Source organism: Mercenaria mercenaria, chromosome 17 (assembly GCF_021730395.1).
Source record: "Mercenaria mercenaria strain notata chromosome 17, MADL_Memer_1, whole genome shotgun sequence".
Classification (NCBI taxonomy): domain Eukaryota; kingdom Metazoa; phylum Mollusca; class Bivalvia; order Venerida; family Veneridae; genus Mercenaria; species Mercenaria mercenaria.
The window spans coordinates 10,414,528-10,435,225 of record NC_069377.1 but is presented as its reverse complement, the minus strand read 5'-3'; the positions used below and the strand labels follow the sequence as shown (position 1 = coordinate 10,435,225).

The 20,698-nt window shown below is 35.4% G+C and overlaps 1 protein-coding gene across 1 annotated transcript; it reads left to right on the top strand.

Annotated features, from left to right (window-relative positions):
* Positions 1–952: 952 nt before the first annotated feature.
* On the top strand, positions 953–20,482 carry LOC123536758 (uncharacterized). Its single transcript, XM_053528994.1, has 6 exons — positions 953–1,057; positions 6,888–7,012; positions 7,553–7,667; positions 12,279–12,412; positions 14,640–14,716; positions 17,964–20,482. The coding sequence occupies exons 1-6, from the start codon at positions 992–994 to the stop codon at positions 18,062–18,064; spliced, it is 618 nt and encodes a 205-aa protein (XP_053384969.1). The 5' UTR covers positions 953–991; the 3' UTR covers positions 18,065–20,482.
* The last annotated feature ends 216 nt before the right edge of the window (positions 20,483–20,698 follow it).

Genomic DNA, 20,698 nt, shown 5'->3' with positions numbered 1-20,698 from the left:
GGTGCAGATGGGATATCCGGCCTCGAGGGTAACTGTTTAGGCGGTAACGAGGAAAATAGGAAGCAAAATAATCATTTTTGACTCGCTTCGTTCAAATGTCCGGTGCATAAGAATTTAATGGAATCATTAAATGAAATTTGACGTGTTACACATGGAGAAAAAATTTAGATATCAGTCGTTCAAAATTATGTTTCTAATCACCTAATTTTCTGAATTTCAAAGCCACCTGAATGGAAAAATTAACTTTCCTAACTGGGAAACTTAGACTGCGAGAAAGTCAGGCAACTAAAATATCCTCACATTATGCAGTTCTGACCAAAGAGTGATGAATTAAAAGAAAACCTAGACTCATGTATTTTGAAAGATGTAGGGAACTATCTAGAATATTATGAATTGTATATTTCAATTGCCATAACTCCAATTAATAAAATCTGTAAAAAAGACTTACAACTAATAATTATTCTTCTCTTTCTTCTTCTTCGTCTAGTTTTGTACTCGGGACACTCTTGAACATTAATGTCGTACAATTCCTACCAAATTCAAAATGATACTTTTGTTTACAATCATATGACGTCTACAATTACATTACCACTAGACCTATATACGTGTAAGTAAGCAATACATAAAATGATTTCGGGCATGTGAAATTGTGAGCAAAACAACGTTTAAAACAAAAACTGCATGTAAAACACGCAATTTAATATAACTGAGGCCCGATAGGGATAGCCGAATTCGTATTTACTAAAGTAGAGTTTATGTTATCAATGGTGCTATAGACACTACTCACTGAGTAATGTTCATGGTGCTCACTATGTTAATGTACAATAAGAAATGTTATCTAGGGTATAGTATAGTATGATTTTCTCTACACATAAAATATAAGTTGTGAAACATAAATTGTGTATTCAGTACGTGACATTCCGTACTCAGGATAACGGGATATATAGAGAGACTGACAAGCCCCTGCGTGACTCAGAAAGTTTGTTTAGACATGGCGGCCCCCACAACAGCAGGACAGGCACGAGAGATAATTGACGACGAATCTCTTGCTGAAGAGGTGACAGAAGTTTCTTTCTCATGTTGTTGTTAGGGTATTTTACTTCATGTCTGATTATGAATCTCAGAGCAGAAAAGAACCACGTAGCTAAACTGCTAATGAAACCTACTGGCTAGCGTCCTACAACCGGACACTTTTGTAATATTTTTCACGATAACTCAGGAAATAGATATATTTAATGGTTGAAATTTCACATGAATGAAGCTAGGTTCTCCTCCCAACTAAAGAGTTAATTTGTTTACTTCTAAAATTAGGTCAAGTAATTTTTCGAGGCCCGAATGAAGGGCCACCAAATCACGTTGTTTTAAGGTCTAACAGTACCATGTTTCCGGACCATATATGGACAGCGAGTCGTCACTTTATTGATTTTCAATTGACGTTCAATATTAATTAAACTTTATTATCAACCAAGGGAACGTAGTCATACTGAGCCATAGAAGTGTTTGAAATACCTCTCTTGAATCGACGATTTGATCGTATCTCTCCCGACTGAATCTTTCAAATTTCACTTTTTTGATAAGAAAATGTGTATTAAAATCATGCACTAAATTATCAAAGTTGTATTTCCCAAGTTTAAGTGTTTACTAAATGTCTCGTCTGCTTACCTCAAATTTGCATGGGTCCTTTAGATTTAATCTCGGGACCTCTCGGAAATACTGCGCATGCGCATCACGCCACTTCCGGCTTCCCCCCGACATGTAAACATGCTTCGTGAGTGCAGAGGAAATGAAATGTAGCATTTATTGTAAAATTCTTAAATTTAACTGTTGTAACTTCGCTATGTTGTTGAAAATCAAGCGTCCATTTGATCGTAAACAGATGAGCAAGGTTAAAGACCGAAATAAAGCATTTACGGGACTGTCCGGTTTGGTGGTCGTCCGGATTTGGTGGTCGCTAGCCAGTAGCCAGAAATTGTGCCAGAAATCTGTCACGATGAAATTCACCTTTTACCTTATAATATTTTTTCCCAATTTATAGAATTAATTACCTATTTTTTCTCCTTAAAATGAAGTATCCAATATGACCGAAACAATATTCACTTAAAACTTAATCTAAATCATCTATGTTAAATTAGTGGAGAAAGACTCAAGCCTCCAACTGGGCTCGAACCTCGGACCCATTGATCCTTAGACGGACACTCAACAACGAAGCAAAAGAATTAACCCAACAGCAAGGCTGTTGGAAATGGCCAAATACACAACACTCCTCCCTCTTTTACCTTTCTGGAGCTGGGCCTCAACTGTACATCCCAACAGTTTCTATCCCGTTACCGCTTCCCAGGCAGCCTAAACCTGCACACCTAATTATCCTCAAGATACAAGATACAAATTTTATTTAAAGTCGGTGTTAATATACCATCACCATTATGGTAAACTAGAGGAGATAAACTCGAGCCTCCAACAGGACTCAGACCCCTTGATCCTAAGGCAGACACTCAACCGCATTGTTGAAGGGTTAACCCAACAGCAAGGCTGTTGGAAGGGAATACCGGATGTTTCCCCCCCAAGACACTTCCCTTAAGACATTTCCCCCCCAAGATATTTCCCCCCCAAGACGTTTCCTCCCAAGACGTTTCCCCCCCAATTTTTAAATAATTTGTTTCTTAAACAATTTCACCTTAATATTAAATCTTGGATTGTATTGAAATAAAGTGTACATTTGTAATAAACTGTAGCAAGTATTTAGTGATATAATTTGGACATTCAAAGAAAAATATAGCTCTTGTTAAGTCAACCTTTTATCCCTTAATTTCATCATTTATTTTGAGATATGGCCTCAATGAATATGGTTAAAAGCTTTCATATATATTGACAAAAATTATTTTTTTACTCCAGTTCCTGTTCTTTATGATTTTTTAATCAATGTTCATAATTTGTTCAAGTCAGATGCAAATTCTCAGATACAAAAATGTGAACTCCCTTAGTTTAGCACTTAAATTATCAAAAGGTCTGATTTACTCCTTTTGATTAAATTAACGCCTGTGATTAAACACACAGGTGTTTAATGGTTACGATATTTATGGCTACAAACCAATTTGCAGGAGATATTTTTTATATTGAATGATTTAGATAAAAGTGTTGGACATTTATGATATAGTCAGCAGGGACACACAGTTAACATGACCCTTATATGTCATACAAAGCAGTGACACAGTCAGAAAATAATAAAAAAAAACATCTTGGTTTATTATTTTATTTGACTTATTTAACATTTTGGGTATGACTTTTCTACAGATGTTTTTACTTCTCTAATCAGTCAGGGATGTAATTGTTTCAAGTTATCACAGTTTATAACCCATCTGAGTTATTGCTTATTCTTTCATAACTTGTTTCAGTTATCATAAAATATTACAAAGCCCTCCTGTGCCAATTCCTCATTTTGAATGAGACTAATCCAATTATTTCCTGAACTTTTATCTTTACAGCTATGTAAAGAATTTTACGCAAGGTTGATAAAGTTTTGACTTAAATTTGCATTTAATATCAGAATGTGCATCTCATAAAAGGTCTCATTCCACCTTTGTGTCTTGTGTCGAAGGACACTACAGTATTGAACTGAGCAACTTTCTTAAAGATTGTGATGCAGAAACATTTTTAAGGAGTATACATAGTGTTCATGTGTTTGATATATATTGCATAGATGAAATGCTCCACAAAAAGCTCATACAGTGTGCTTGTAAATTTATACATGATTGTATGTCTGATGTTGACTTAGTCTAACCAACTTGTCTAATAAACAAGTAGTTTGTCAAGCTATAGACTATTAATAATATCAAAACATTATCAGTATTACCTGCCCTAAAAAGCTTATATTTCATTTCGATAAGCTTTAGGATTCCAGGTTCAATATTGAAGCATTTTCATTGTAAACCTCATATGGAAAGAAGTTCTGATAATTAATGCACTCATTATTCATCTCTATTGTGGAAAACAATACTTATTTTATTTTCTTGCCTATAAATTGTATATATAGTAAACTCTTCCTGGGTTACTTACTCAATTGAAAATATTTGTACTTTATATCATTAAGTATCCTTCATTTTGTTCCAAGATATGACTGCTTAAAATGTATACATAAATTAGTAAGTTACTCACCCTCTAGAGGCCATACTTTTGAATGGATCTTCATGAAAATTGGTCAGAATGTTCATCTTTATGATATCTAGGTCAAGTTCGAAACTCGGTTACATGCAGTCAAATAATAAAAAAACCTTGTGACCTCTCTAGAGGCCATATTTTTCATGGGATCTGTATGAAAGTTGGTCTGAATATTCATCTTGATGATATCTAGGTCAAGTTCGAAACTGGGTCAACTGTGGTTAAAAACTTGGTCAGTAGATCTAAAAATAGAAAAACCTTTTGACCTCTCTAGAGGCCATATTTTTCAATGGATCTTCATGAAAATTGGTCTGAATGTTCACCTTGATGATATCTAGATAAAGTTCGAAACTGGGTCACGTGCGGTCAAAAACTAGGTCAGTAGGTATAAAAATAGAAAAACCTTGTTACCTCTTAGAGGCCATATTTTTCATGAGATCTTCATGAAAATTGGTGAGAATGTTCACCTTGATGATATCTAGGTCAAGTTCAAAACTGGGTCACGTGCCTTCAAAAACTGGGTCATTAGGTCAAATAATAGAAAAACCTTGTGACCTCTCTAGAGGCCATATCTTCATAAAAATTGGTCAGAATTTTTATCTTGATGATATCTAGGTCAAGTTCAAAACTGGGTCACATGAGCTCAGAAACTAGGTCGCTATGTCAAATAATAGAAAAAAAACGACGTCATACTCAGTTCAAAACTGGGTTATGTGGGGACAGGTGAGCGATTCAGGACCACCATGGTCCTCTTGTTTCTTACTTGACCAACTTCCGACCAGCAACTCTAAAATATTCCTCACTGTATGTTTGAGAATGTATCCTTGTTTAACTTTTCATCTTTTACAATGAGCTTCATTGTTGTTTTTTTTAGCTCACCTGTCACATAGTGACAAGGTGAGCTTTTGTGATCGCGCAGCATCCGTTGTCCGTACGTAAACATTTGCTTGTGACCACTCTAGAGGTCACATTTCGTGGGATCTTTATGAAAGTTGGTGAGAATGTTCACCTTGATGATATCTAGGTCAAGTTCGAAACTGGGTCACGTGCGGTCCAAAACTAGGTCAGTAGGTCTAAAAATAGAAAATCCTTGTGACTCCCTAGAGGCCATATTTTTCAATGGATCTTCATGAAACTTGGTCAGAATGTTCATCTTGATGATATCTAAGCCAAGTTTGAAACTGGGTCACGTGCCATCAAAAACTAGGTCAGTAGGTCAAATAATAAAAAAACCTTGTGACCTCTCTAGAGGCCATATTTTTCTTGGGATCTGTTTGAAAGTTGGTCTGATTGTTCATCTTGGTGATATCTAGGTTAAGTTCGAAACTGGGTCAACTGCGATCTAAAACTAGGTCAGTAGGTCTAAAAATAGAAAAACCTTGTGACCTCTCTAGAGGCCATACTTTTGAATGGATCTTCATGAAAATTGGTCAGAATATTCAACTTGATGACATCTAGATCAGATTTGAAACTGGATCATGTGCCGTCAAAAAGTAGGTCAGTAGGACAAATAATAAAAAAAACCTTGTGACCTCTCTAGAGGCCATATTTTTCATGGGATCTGTATGAAAATTGGTCTGAATGTTCATCTTGATGGTATCTAAGTCAAGTTCGAAACTGGGTCAACTGCGGTAAAAAACTAGGTCAGTAGGTCTAAAAATAGAAAAACCTTTTGACCTCTCTAGAGGCCATATTTTTCAATGGATCTTATGAAAATTGGTCTGAATGTTCACCTTGATGATATCTAGATAAATTTTGAAACTGGGTCGCGTGCGGTCAAAAACTAGGTCAGTAGGTATAAAAATAGAAAAACCTTGTGACCTCTCTAAAACCTTGTGACCTCTCAAGAGGCCATATTTTTCATGAGATCTTCATGAAAATTGGTGAGAATGTTCACCTTGATGATATCTAGGTCAAGTTCAAAACTGGGTCACGTGCCTCAAAAACTAGGTCATTAGGTCAAATAATAGAAAAACCTTGTGACCTCTCTAGTGGCCATATTTTTCAATGGATCTTCATGAAAATTGATCAGAATTTTTATCTTAGTGATATCTAGGTCAAGTTCAAAACTGGGTCACATGAGCTTAAAAACTAGGTCACTATGTCAAATAATAGAAAAAACGACGTCATACTCAGTTCAAAACTGGGTCATGTGGGGACAGGTGAGCGATTCAGGACCATCATGGTCCTCTTGTTTTAATAGAAATCGCAAATATTGTAGTTACATAGGTCAGAAATTAAAATTGTTAGTGTATGCTATGGAAAGAAAACATAAGAGACTGTATTGATTAATTAATTGTCTGTTCAATTTGCATTTATTATATGCCCGAAGGGACGTATTATGTTCTGACGCCGGTGTCCCTCTGTCATTTGAGTAGCACATTTCAGACAGCTAGGCATGAATGGTGTCTTCATGGCTGTGAGGTTAAATCACTTGCCGCTAACTTCAAGCCCTGCTTGAATGTAACATTAGGAAGCTATCCAGCTGGTTTGTGGAAAGTCATTGGTTCTACACTAGGGCCTGCCTGTGCCTGACATATTGCTTGTCACTAAAGAATATTTGACACTTTTTTTATATTTTAAATATTACCACATGGGACGTGTAAATGGTACATGGGTTTCTGTGTGATATTGTGTTTATCATTATTTCAGATTCAGATTAGTTTGTTTCAAACATATGTCCCAAATGGAATGTTGATTTTTACATACATGTATTCTTAAAATTATTTCAGAAACTGTTAGAGGAGTTGGAGAATGAGGAGATTCCTGCCTACATTCGTGAAGCCAGACTTCAGACTCTTAAACAACAGGCCAGTCAGTTCAGAAATATGCACGAAAAAGGATATGGTAGATACAGGTACAGTGAAATAGGAATTGCTTAAGGTTGCACATGGATGTGCAAAATGCTTGAGATATTTGGGGTCTCAGGCAGCCTAAAGTTAGTTCAGCTCAATAAAATTGGATGGATCATAAGAATATCGCTCAAATTAGCCTAGATGCTCAAGTTATAGGTGCTCAAGCTAGCAGTATTAATTTCATTGTAGTTATAAACTACTTGTTGCAGAGCTTGTGCATATTTTATGAAAAAATGTAATCCTACATTTTAATTCAAGAAATTTAAAACATATGTATACCATTTGTTCATAAACAAGATTACAAAATTAAGGGAAAAATTACCCTCAAACTTTTCAACAGCTAAAATCATCACGAAATGTGAATATTTTGCAAATTGTTCACATAATTTGCATTAATTTATAGGCTATAGGATAGAGGTTATGAACAGAAATCTTCACCTGTAACAAACCGAAAGAAAGGGAGTATAGCAACTGACTATATAATTTTATTATAATAGAGATTATAAACATATTAATTTATTGAAATTTTTCATCTCTTTCAGTGAATTGGAAAATGAAAAAGATGTGTTGGATCTGACAACAGGTGAAGAGAAGTGTGTGGTCCATTTCTTCCATGAAGACTTTAGAAGATGTGCAATAATTGATACTCATTTAAAGGTATGGTAAAACCTGTATTAGCTTAGCCTAGGATTCAGGCGTTAATATTTTTTGCTTTTTCATTACATACATGCTATTTCATATGTATGAGCAAGTCGCTGTTACTGGTCGTTTAGTTTCTGAAAGTACCAAGTGTTGATTTGCCAAACAGCCAGCTTTGCCTTACAGTTTTTTTTTCATTTTTGAGTCGGCTAAACGATGACATCGTTTTGACGAGTCCTTGCTATCCAGCGATTCTCTAAGTCTAAATGGACCAAATAACACAGTGAAGGGATGTAGTTCCATTAGATTTCTCAAACTTCAAACAGTTCACTGCATGAATGAAGTTAAGTTGTGTGAATTACCTTTGCTATGACCAATATACGATGTAATCTGTCATATTTATGACTTGTAATTGTGCAATACTCGAATGTAACTCATTAAGCATAAATGTGCATTTTATGAATTGCGCAGGCTTACAAAGCTTGCGTAACATCCAGCGAAAGACAAAAAATAGTTCCACAGGGCTCCAGATAAGATGCGAATTAGCGTAAATTACGTATAGAAATAATGCAAATACGCATGTCTAATAATTTCTAAGCGTATAAAAACGTATATAAAATTACAGAAATGCACACAATGCTTTTTTAAAAACAAAATCTGAATCGTCTGGATGCGTTAGGTAACATAGCCGATCCAGATCAGCCTTAATTCTCCCACATTGAACGTATACACGCATCGTAATGATTTCTATAAACTTTGCGTGGGTTTCTACACACAACACATGAATTTTGCAGTCAGTAAACGGATAAATTATCGGAAGAAGAAGCTCTTACTGGTTTGTTTAGTTACTACAGATATTAAAAATGATTTTAATTCTTATTTTTCGAGAAATAAACAAATCGGCGAAACATTAAATTGTTTTTTCTTGTAGTTTTTGAAATCGAAAGTAGATCGTCTATGTTTGGCTGCTTTCACGAAACGAAACAACTTTTTTATGAAAAGATTTAAATAAGAGGTAATTTAACCGTAAACTTCAATGTCAGATACTGCCAATTGCTGCTAAATGTCTTCGTATCATCACAATTTGTAAAATATATTGTTAAAAATGGAGAAAAGTGTAATCGTATCCGGATATAATATTTTGGGTAAATATCGAGCTGTGTTATGAAATTTTAACATTCATGTAACATACATGATAGATATTATTGTAACAGAAATGATTTTAGAATTTATTTTTATTACACCTACATATAATCTATGTCAGACTGGTATTCTAGTCCTGAGGCATGATCTGAAAGTAAAAAGATGAAGTGACAGTCATACTTTGGATATTGTAATACTAGAAAGAATCTAGATCGTAACCTTTCTGGAATCTTGACTGGTTTGGATAATTTGCTTACGATTCAGGTTCGCAAAAAAATGAAACCGTCACCCATTCTGCTTTTCATGATGACACATGGCTTGATTTTTGCAGTCAGTAAGCGGATAAATTATCCCGAGAAAGAGCTCTTACTGATTTGTTTAATTACTACTGATTTTAAAAATGATTTTATTTCTTATTTTTCGAGAAATAAACAAATAGGCGAAACATTAAATTGTATTTTCTTGTAGTTTTTGAAATCGAAAGTAGATCGTCTATGTTAGAGTGCTTTTACGAAACGAAACAATTTTTTTTATGAAATGATTTAAATAATTTAACCGTAAACTTCAATGTCAGATACTGCCAATTGCTGCTAAACTGTCTTCATATCATCACAATTTGTAAAACATATTGTTGAAACTGGAGATTTTGGCGCTATAAAAGAAAGTGTAATCATATCCGGATATAATATTTTGGGTAAATATCGAGCTGTGTTATGAAATTTAAACATTAAAGTAACAGACATGATAGATATTATTGTAACAGAAATGATTCTAGAATTTATTTTTATAATACATACATAGAATCAATATCAGACTTATATTCTACTGCTGAGGCATGACCTGAAAGTAAAAATATGAAGTGACAGTCATTCATACTTTGAATATTGTAATACTAAAAAGAATCTAGAGGTAATATTTAGAAATTGAAACATAAAATTTTCAGTTAGAAATCGCACCAAAGGCTGTATCAAGGGTCTACATTTTCAAAATTTCCTTGTGGTGATACCCCAAACTCTAATTGCAGGAGGGGGTATCCTCCCACACCCCTCCCCCCATATTGCCACTTACAGTTTGATACATTTGCCTTTTTACCACCTGCCACAATGCCCATTTCAAAATCTGACTGCAGTTCAAAGCGGGAAGGAACACCCCTCCCCAAACCCACCCTGCTACCGACCACGTAAAAATGGCTCAAACATTTTTTCAGCCCAGTCTGGGCCTGTCTGTCTACATGAATCAAAATGGATAATTGAAAGTACATAGACTTGGGGACTACTGACATGGTTTTGAAGGGGTTAACAGGTCTGAAATAGAATAAATGATGGTTTTAACTAAAAAAGAACTGCATTTATTAATATTGGTTATCTTTTCCGAAATTGGTAGCTAGTCCGAGTAACTTCTCTTAGTTTCGAATGCGCAATTTTCCTGTCAGTGTAAACATTCATGACACTATATATTGACACTCAGCAACATTTACATATCTTTAAACGCAAAAGAAAGTATACTTTAAATTCACATCCCTTATAATATGATTGAACAATACCTAGCGTGTGACACGGTTATTGCCAGGCCCCTTATCTGTAAAATATCTGAACAGTTCTTTCGTCCATCCGTTACAAATTGTATGTGGCAATCCGCGCTATAAAATTTCAATATATAAATTTTCATATTCAAATTTTATCATGTGCGAATATATACCAGCCGATAATTGCCTGTTTTGGTAATGCCGGAGGCAAATGTTTACTGGAAAAATATTTATAGTCATGGGCAGTATCTTAGTGTCACCTGTCAAATTGTAGTTTGTACTTTTGTGATAGAGCTAAATGCTCAGCGACTGTTGTTGATGCGCTGATGGGGAATCAGCAAAATTGATGAATAACTCCAACTCTGTTTTAAATGTCTTGTATTGAAATCAACACAAATATAAATAACAAATAAATAATGAGTTCCTTCTACAATTAAATCTTGACTTCAAAATTAATGTCCAAACGGTTTTCCATATAAAAGTTTACTTTTTACACAACTACAGGTATTCCTGACATAAATTTCAACTCTGCAGAGATTGTCTCAGTTCTTACTTTCGAGTCCTAATATTTTCTCTTTTTTTTCTTCATTCAAAACCATGCTTTATATAGCATATTATGTTGGCAAGGAAACATATGCCAAAAACATTTCTAAACAAGTATTTAACAAGTATAGACTCTTACAGTGAGAATTAGTCAAGATAAATTTCAGTTTGTATAACAGTTAATCATACATAATCATTATACCAATCAACATTATAATGAGCATAATAGCAATGTTTTTAACACAATAAAAATATACAGTAAAAGCTAAAACATATTAGGTCCAGGTTAAAACATGTCTGTAAATAAGTTAGAAATCTTCTAAGAGGATAATAATAAGTTGTAACAAAATTGGATTTTTCTGAAAATACATATTCTGATAAGATAATTTTGAGAAAATCAAAAATCAAGTAATAATTCCTGTGTTTAACTTTTGAGAAAAATATTGTCACAGAAAACCTTGTGACACTTTCAACATTTTTATTTTTGCGAACCACTCTTCAATTTTAGAGAAATATATTGGGTTTAAATACTTGTATAATGTCAATCAAAGTTTTACTAGGCATTGATTGAATGTCCATTTCATCTATTGTAACAAAATCTCTGTTCAGTTGGGGAAAAAAACTAAAACCAACCTGAAACTGGTAGACTATACTACCAGTACATCAATCATTAGCCGACTCTCAGGCCCTTCAGGCCTTTGATTTTGCATTTGTTTTGTATTTATCTTACACTGATGGTGAAGCAAATACTTCTATCCTAGGAAAAACATTTACATCTATGTTGGTCTATTAAAACTTGATTTGTTACTTCTGTTAACCATGTCTTACAGGTACTGTACGTAAGTTAAATTGTCGTGATTTTCTAAATGCATAACAGAATTACTGAAGCATGGCAGAAAGATGTCTTTAACCCTTACCCTGCTAAATTTCTGTAATGAACTTGTCCATTTTTCAATTTGGACAGTACCATTAACTGTTAAAAGGGGTGATTACATAAAATATACTGACTGAATGGCAAACTGTGCAGATCTTGATCATGATCTACACTGATCGCAAAGGCAGAATCAATCTGTCAAGCATGATAAGGATTAAGGAAAATTACACATACATGTATTTCTTGCGTCTATCCACCAAAGTTGGGATAGTAGCCCTTTTACATCATATGTAAACAAATCTTATGTGTCATATTTCTTATTCGTTATGAGGTGGAATTGACCAACCATTTTCCATTAGTTTTAACACAGAGTTTATTTGTCGCAACCCCTTTCTTATCAAACAATTTTGTTACTTGCTCTGATGATGCTTTAAATTATACTGAAATTAGCTTTAGTCTCTGACCTTGATTAGTTAATACTCTGTCCACGTAACCACTGCTTCTTTTTGGATACTAAATGTTCACTTTTCATTTTCTCTTGCAGGTTTTAACAGAGCAGTATTTTGAGACAAAATTTGCCAAAATAAATGTTGACAAAGCAAAATTTCTTGTGGAAAAATTGAAAATTAGGGTACTTCCAGCAGTGTTATGTTTCAAGAAAGGCATTGTGGTGGACAGGTAAAAATATTGATCTAATATTATATCTTTCTGAGCTGTATTATAATGAAAAGCTTGAAATCTTTTGGGTCCTATTGAGAAATATGTCAAAGCTAAGAATTATTATCTGAGTTGATGGTACTCGTTTCAGCTAAGGGAGTTTTTTAGCTCACCTGAGCCAAAGTCTCATAGTGAGCTTTTATGACCGCTCAATGTCCGTCATCAGTCGTGCGTCATGTGTTGTGCGTCGTGTGGTGGGCAGGTAATTATATCTTCCTAAGCTGTATTATAATGAAAAGCTTGAAATCTTTTGGATCAATTTTGAGTCCTATTGAGAAATGTGTCAAAGCTAAGACCTTTCATCTGAGTTGACGGTACTCTTTTCACACCAATGAATCATAATGGAAATTGGCTTCCTTGGAATGTTGGCCATTCTTGATTATCATAAGTGGCATCTCTATTAACAGCACCTCTCTACAAAGCCAGATACTTCCTTTCCCTTTAGATGGAAATCTTGTCAAATTGAACTTTCCGTAGCAACAGCTTCTCTACAAAGACAGATACTGTGAAATCATTATTATTCGTGGGGGATTAATTTTCGTGGATTTCGTGGTTGAGCTCAACCATGAATTTAAGTCCCAACGAACAAATTATGCCCACGATAATTTTTAATTGTACGCAAAGTCGCCAAAATTGACACCATAGCTGTTCGATCTGATCCGTAGTTGTATGCATGCGGCAGTACTAACCTGCAGCTTTCGTGTAGTTTATGGAATCTCCATCAACGATAAACGTAAGTATGCGTGGAAACAAAACCGACTATTTCATTTAGAAATGTACCCGTGGTTTGTTTATGACATGTTTGTCGAAGTGAAAGTAGATACTAAAGAAAAGAAGTTTGACGTAGCGTCATGTGCCAGCTACACTATAATACGCCTGTTATATGATTTTTACGGCCCCGCTATGCAATGTTTATACACTAGCCTTTATTTTAATGACATGTAGTAAAATAATACGACTTTGGAACTATTAAATATTACATATTAATTGTAAGATTTGTATCCGATGCATTTATACCTAATTCAGATTACACGTTTCTCGGCAGGAAATAACACATGCACAAGTTCAGCAGCTTGTAATTTTAGATGCAGACGCGCATTCCTTTTGCCAAAAAAAAAAAATGGTCGGACCAGTTTATAATAGTTTATGTAAGAACTATTATGATTATACTAGCACTACATTATTTAAATCTTTAATAGTATGTTTTAATTTGCGGTAAAATAAGTAGTTCTTGTTCTTTATATTTGTTTCGATTATGCAAAGAGCTATAAAATAATCTATACTTCTTTGGATTATGAATGCTAATTGTGCAAGGTGCTACGGTTTTGACACTTCTTAATTGGCGCCGACTTTTCTCATTGAATATTTCAGTTCTAAAAAGTTTTACAAATTAGGGTTCATATAATTATAAATAATACAGTCATTAATTGGCACATGATCACTCGCTAATCTCCCGCGGTGTTGATTGCAAATTCGGTAACCATGGTAGCGCTGTTTGACACGTGTAGGTTTCACATGTAAGGACAGAAGTACTAGCAGATCTATTCCTGTGGAAATTATGATTTCTTTTTTATTTTTTATTTTTTTTTTTTTTCAAAAATTGAAAATCCACGAATTTAAGTCCCCACGAAACAGCCGTTTTGGTAAAAACCACGAAATTTCGTGCCGACGAAATTAAATGATTTCACAGTACTGTCTTTCCCCTTGGAAATTTTATCAAAGGAATGACCTCTCATCAACCATCACATTCTAGCCTTTCCTATAGTTTTAGCTGTAGAGACTAAGAGAGGTCACACTGTGATGTACTGAAGTGGTTGCTTGGCAAGAAGATACTCTACTTTTGTTAAAAAAAATTTGAATAATTTTTCATTAATTATTGATTGATAAATGTTCATTCAAGTAACAGAAACTTTTTAGATAGAATCAGTATTGGTTAGAGCAGTTCTGAAAAATGTTTAAAAAAATTCTTTAGTCTTTAGGTGGATTGCTGCAGTGACAGTGCTACAGATATTAATTGAAGACTCATATGTTTAACCCTTATCATGCAGGACACAATTGATTCTGCCTTTGCTACAAGTGTAGATCATGATCAACCTGCACATCCGTGCAGTTTGATTATGACCTGCACTGTTTGCCATTCAGTTAGTACATGTATCTTTTTGTTAATTTTATGTTAACTTTATTGCAGAGTTATTGGCTTTGATGAACTAGGTGGTTCTGACAGCTTTCCTACCTCTGTGTTAGAGAAGCGGCTCGGGTCATCAGGTATGTATTTGGATTTGAATTAACTATCATCAAGGAATTTTTTTTGTCTTGATCAGGATCTGTCTTATATAACATTAGTATCTGATTTTCTAGACAGTAACTTTGGGACTTTTAAGTAAAAGCCCTTTACTGTTTTACCAGTACAAATTTGTTCTACCCATGTCGCCAAGAAGTTCTCCAAATATACAGGGAAATATCCAGAGGTTATACCTTTTATTCGGTCATTATAGAGAAAACTTATGTGGATGGGAATTAATCATATAATCCTTTGTTTGGCATACTGAAGCAGTTTGACTAGAGATGTATTGTGTGGATGGGAATTAATCAGATAGTCCTTTGTTTGGCATACTGAAGCAGTTTGACTAGAGATGAATTGTGTGGATGGGAATTAATCAGATAATCCTTTGTTTGGCATACTGAAGCAGTTTGACTAGAGATGTGTTGTGTGGATGGGAATTAATGGTATAATCCTTTGTTTGGCATACTGAAGCAGTTTGACTAGAGATGTATTGTGTGGATGGGAATTAATGGTATAATCCTTTGTTTGGCATACTGAAGCAGTTTGACTAGAGATGTATTGTGTGGATGGGAATTAATCGTATAATCCTTTGTTTGGCATACTGAAGCTTTTTGACTAGAGGTATATTATGTGGATAAGACTTAAGCACATGACTGTTTGATTGGTATACTGAGAGATGTGTAGGCAGATTGACATTAACCTAAGTGTATTTCTTTGTTGCAGTAGGGGAAACAATCTATTGGTGAGAAAGCAAGCCAAAAAGCAATGCAACATAAATGCTGTATTTATCTTTAGTATTATTGAATGTGTTGTACACGGGCATAAATGCATATTGTCCAGTGCTGTAGCCAGACACAAATTTTAATTGAGGCAGTATAGTGGGGGTCCCCCGGAAAATGTTTTCCCCAGGACGTCTCTGGTGTGTTCTGGAGCACTCTCAGACTGTGTTATAGCACAGTAAAAATCATCCTTTAACCCTATTTATCACAGTTACTTTCATATTTTAAGAAAAAATTATACTGAAAACAAGGATAATTAGGGATTTATCCTAGTCTAATATGGTCGGATACAATCATTTTTGTAATTGAAAGGCAGTAAAATCAGAAAACCATCTGTAAAGGCATACAACAACATGCTTTTTATCAGTTTACTTGTAGTTTATTAGTTTATAGCCCGAGTTTGAGTGGGGGTAGGGGTGGGGGGGGTGGGCAATGTTGAAATACAGATACGAAATGGTGGCCGCGCCCCCTGGAAAAATTTGAAATGCAGGTATGAAATGGTGGCCTGGGGTGCATTTTTATACGCCCGTTTGAAAAACGGGACTTATTTTGGGAACGCCCCTGGCGGGCGGGCGGGCGGCGTCCACAGACCTTGTCCGGAGCATATCTTCTACATGCATGAAGGGATTTTGATGAAACTTGGCACAGTTGTTCACCATCATGAGACGGAGTGTCATGCGCAAGAACCAGGTCCCTAGGTCTAAGGTCAAGGTCACACTTAGAGGTCAAAGGTCAAATTCAAGAATGACTTTGTCCGGACCATATCTTCTTCATGCATAGAGGGATTTTGATGAAAGTTGGCACAATTGTTCATCATCATGAGAAAGAGTGTCATGCGCAAGAACCAGATCCCTAGGTCTAAGGTCAAGGTCACACTTAGAGGTCAAAGGATACAAGAATGAAAACTTTGTCCGGAGCATTTCTTCTTCATGCATAGAGGGATTTTGATATAACTTGGCACAAATGTTCACCACCATGAGGCGGAGTGTCATGCGCAAGAACCAGGTCTCTAGGTCTAAGGTCAAGGTCACACTTAGAGGTCAAAGGATACAAGAATGAAAACCTTGTCCGGAGCATTTCTTCTTCATGCATAGAGGGATTTTGATATAACTTGGCACAAATGTTCACCACCACGAGACGTAGTGTCATGCGCAAGAACCAGGTCCCTAGGTCTAAGGTCAAGGTCACACTTAGAGGCCAAAGGTCAGATACAAGAATGACTTTGTCCGAAGCATTTCTTCTTCATGCATGGAGGGATTTTGATGTAACTTGACACAATTATACACCATCATGAGACGAAGTGTCATGCGCAGTTCCCTTCTTTCGAATTACTTCCCTTTGTTGTTACTATAAATAGCTTATATTGTAACTTTTTCATTACTAGTCGTAGGGAAAAATCGAGACCACTTTTCTGTAGTACAACATGCATGCTACATCCAATTTTGAGGTGTATTTTGACCAGTCTCTACCTGGTAAAGATTTTTGTGAGGACTTACAATTTTTTTTTTTGATTTTTTTTTTTTTTTTTTTTTTTTTTTTTTAAGATTAACTTCCCTTAGTTGTTACTATAAATAACTTATATTGTAACTTTTTTATAATTGACCGTAGGGAAAAACCAAGACCACTTTTTCTGTGGTACAACATAGATGTTACTTTCCAATTTTAGGTGTATTTAAGGTATCTCTACCTGGTAAGGAGTTTTTTGTGGACTTAGAAAAACAAAACACTTAGTTATTACTAAACAACCACAAAATTAAAATTCCATTTGCAAATACAGGTGCTAGAGTAAAGAAATTTGCTGTGACGGGCGTATATTGTGACATTCTTGCACTCTTGTTTGGTCTAAATTTTCAGCTATGGGAGGGGGTTCCTCCCTCATTTTAGTGGGATCAGGGGGCTCATCCCCTGAAAAAAATTTGAATTAAAGATATGAAATGGTGGCCTATGGTTCTTTTTTGGTCTAAATTTGAGGTATGGGAGGGGGTTCCACCCTCATTTTAGTGGGTCGTGGGGCTCTCTTCCTGGAAAAATTTGAAATACAGATACAAAATAGTGGCGTCTGATGTGTTTTGGGGTTGTAATTTGACCAATTATAATAAATAATTGGGTGCAACTTTGAGTAGTATAGGTCACTTCTCAGCCAACTGGGTGGGGGGCGCACAGGCTCCCTAAGCACGGCCCTGGCCTGGCAGCGCTATCAATATGACTGCTAGGATTCCTGCCTCACCTTGCCTCATTGATGTCATGAGGCAAATGATATTCTCATATATTCTAATGATATCAATATACTTTCTTTGAACTTTTATAACTGATTTTTTCATCAGTGTGATAGGCCTACTTTTTACTTTTTTTTGGCTCCTCAAAGTTTTGCCTCAGTTTGGCTATGGCGCTGTTGTCAGTGTGCAGTATTAAACAGTTGCTATATTTTCCAAAACTTTTTATTTTCTAGGTGTCATAGAGTATACAGAGGATGAACCAGAGAAAAAGACAATATTTGGATTCAGTGACACTCGAAAAAATAATGATGACAGCAGTGATGATGATTACTGATCAGTTAATTAATAAATTTATAATTGTGACATACAACTGTGTTATTAAAGAAAACGACTAGGGATATATGTGGATGCAAAGTGTGTAGAGGGGTACATTCAGTAAATTAGTGTACCATGTATTAAAGTGGCATTAGTAAATCCCCCATACAATTCTCTTTAGTACATGAACAAACAAAATCCATTTATTACTGAGTTTTGATATTTCAGTATTGGCCTTGATTTTTCAAAAGGTAGAATTTCCTCCTTTTTGTCGAGCCCGCTTGCGGTGAGCTCGATATAGTCGTCACTTTTGGCGGGTTGGTGTATGTGTGTGCATCCTTCCCATTTTGTCTGGACCATAACTTTGACATGCATTGACCAATCTTATTTATTCCCCCGCCAAAGGCGAAGGGGATATTAGAAATGCTCTCCGTCCGTGCGTCCGTCCGTCCGCAACGATCTTTGTCCGGAGCATAACTCCAAAAGTACTGGAGGGATTTTCTTCAAACGTCATACACTGATAGAACACATTGGGAGGAAGTGCAATGTGCAAGAACAATAACTCTACCTTGCCTATTTTTTGAGTTATTTCCCTTTATCTTATTTTCTTAAAAAATTTTGTCCGGAGCATAACTCCAAAAGTGCTGGAGGGATTTTCTTCAAACTTTATACACTGATAGAACACATTGGGAGGAAGTGCAGTGTGCAAGAACAATAACTCTACCTTGCCTATTTTTTGAGTTATTCCCCTTTATCTTATTTTCTTAAAAAAATTTGTCCGGAGCATAACTCCAAAAGTACTGGAGGGATTTTCTTCAAACTTCATACACTGATAGAACACATTGGGAGGAAGTGCAGTGTGCAAGAACAATAACTCTACCTTGCCTATTTTTTGAGTTATTCCCCTTTATCATATTTTCTTAAAAAAAATTGTCCGAAGCATTTCTTCTTCATGCATGGAGGGATTTTGATGTAACTTGGCACAATTATACACCATCATGAGACGAAGTGTCATGCGCAGTTCCCTTCTTTAGAATTACCTCCCTTTGTTGTTACTTTAAATAGCTTTTATTGTAACTTTTTCATTACTAGTCGTAGGGAAAAATCGAGACCACTTTTCTGTAGTACAACATGCATGCTACATCCAATTTTGAGGTGTATTTTGACCAATCTGTACCTGGTAAAGATTTTTGTGTGGACTTACAATTTTTTTTTTTTTTAAGATTAACTTCCCTTAGTTGTTACTATAAATAACTTATATTGTAACATTTTTATAATTGACCGTATGGAAAAAACAAGACCACTTTTCTGTGGTACAACATGGATGTTACTTTCCAATTTTAGGTGTATTTTAAGATATCTCTACCTGGTAAGGAGTTTTTTGTAGACTTAGAAAAACAAAAGACTTACAATGATTACTAAACAACCACAAAATTAAAATTCCATTTGCAAATACAGCTGCTAGAGTAAAGAAATTTGCTGTGACGGGCATATATTGTGACATTCTGGCACTCGTGTTCCCTGTTAGCTTTCCATTCCTTCTTTTTACAGTAGCCATATAGAAAAACATCATAGCTTTACTGTTCATGAAAATTAATAAAATTTAGCAGTAAACCACCTCACCACTGACTTATTCTTTCTTCCACATCTTTAAAACCCCTGATGCGGACCACAACTAAATGGTTCTTCAAAGCTTTCCCCAAAATTAATACTTACAGACACTATAACTTGCCAGGAACTTTAGCCTTCAATTATAATATGCCCGGCGGGGGGATTGGCCATGTCTAACATGGCTCTTGTTATATTTGGCATGAATGTTTACCGCAATGAGAAGGAGTGTCATGCGCAAACCTCGTGTTCTATCTCAGAGGTCAAGGTAACGGAGGTCAAAGGTCAAATTGAAGTTTTTCTGTACCATAACTTTGACGTGCATGGACCAACCTTGTTTATATTTGGCATGAATGTTAACCTCAATGAGAAGTAGTGTCATGCACACACCCCGTGTTCCTATCTCAAAGGTCAAGATCACAGCTGGAGGTCAAAGGTTAAATTGAAGTTTGTCCGGAGCATTTCTTCATGCATGGTAGGATTTAGATGTAACTTGGCATAAATGTTCACCATTATATGATGGAGTGTCATGCGCAAGAACCAGGTCCCTAGGTCTAAGGTCAAGGTCACACTTACAGGCAAAAGGTGCTGACGGGCTCGACATTCTGTCCGTGGGCATGCAGAATGTATTTCTAGTTTAGAATATTTTCAGAAAGAAAAACTAGAATATTTCTATCTTTGAGTTAGGCCCCATTACTTAAACCTGAAATCTTAGACACCTTATTGAAAACTGTGTTAATGATTGTTTAACATTTGTCATTTTATTTATATTAATATACTGGTACTCATTTTTTTGTACATTTTTGAAAATAAATACAAATTGACTTAATTTTTTCAATGTTTTCTCTGAACTCAACTTACTGTGGATTGCTTTGTGATACATGGTTTATGACATATAGGTCAGTTGCCAAAACAAGGTCAGGTGAGGGATACACTTCCTTCACTCCTCATAATTATATCAGAACCGGCTTTTCCAGAAAGCAGACACAATAGTGATTTAAACTGACCCGAAGCTTTTATCACTCTACGTCAGTTACAGTAAGAT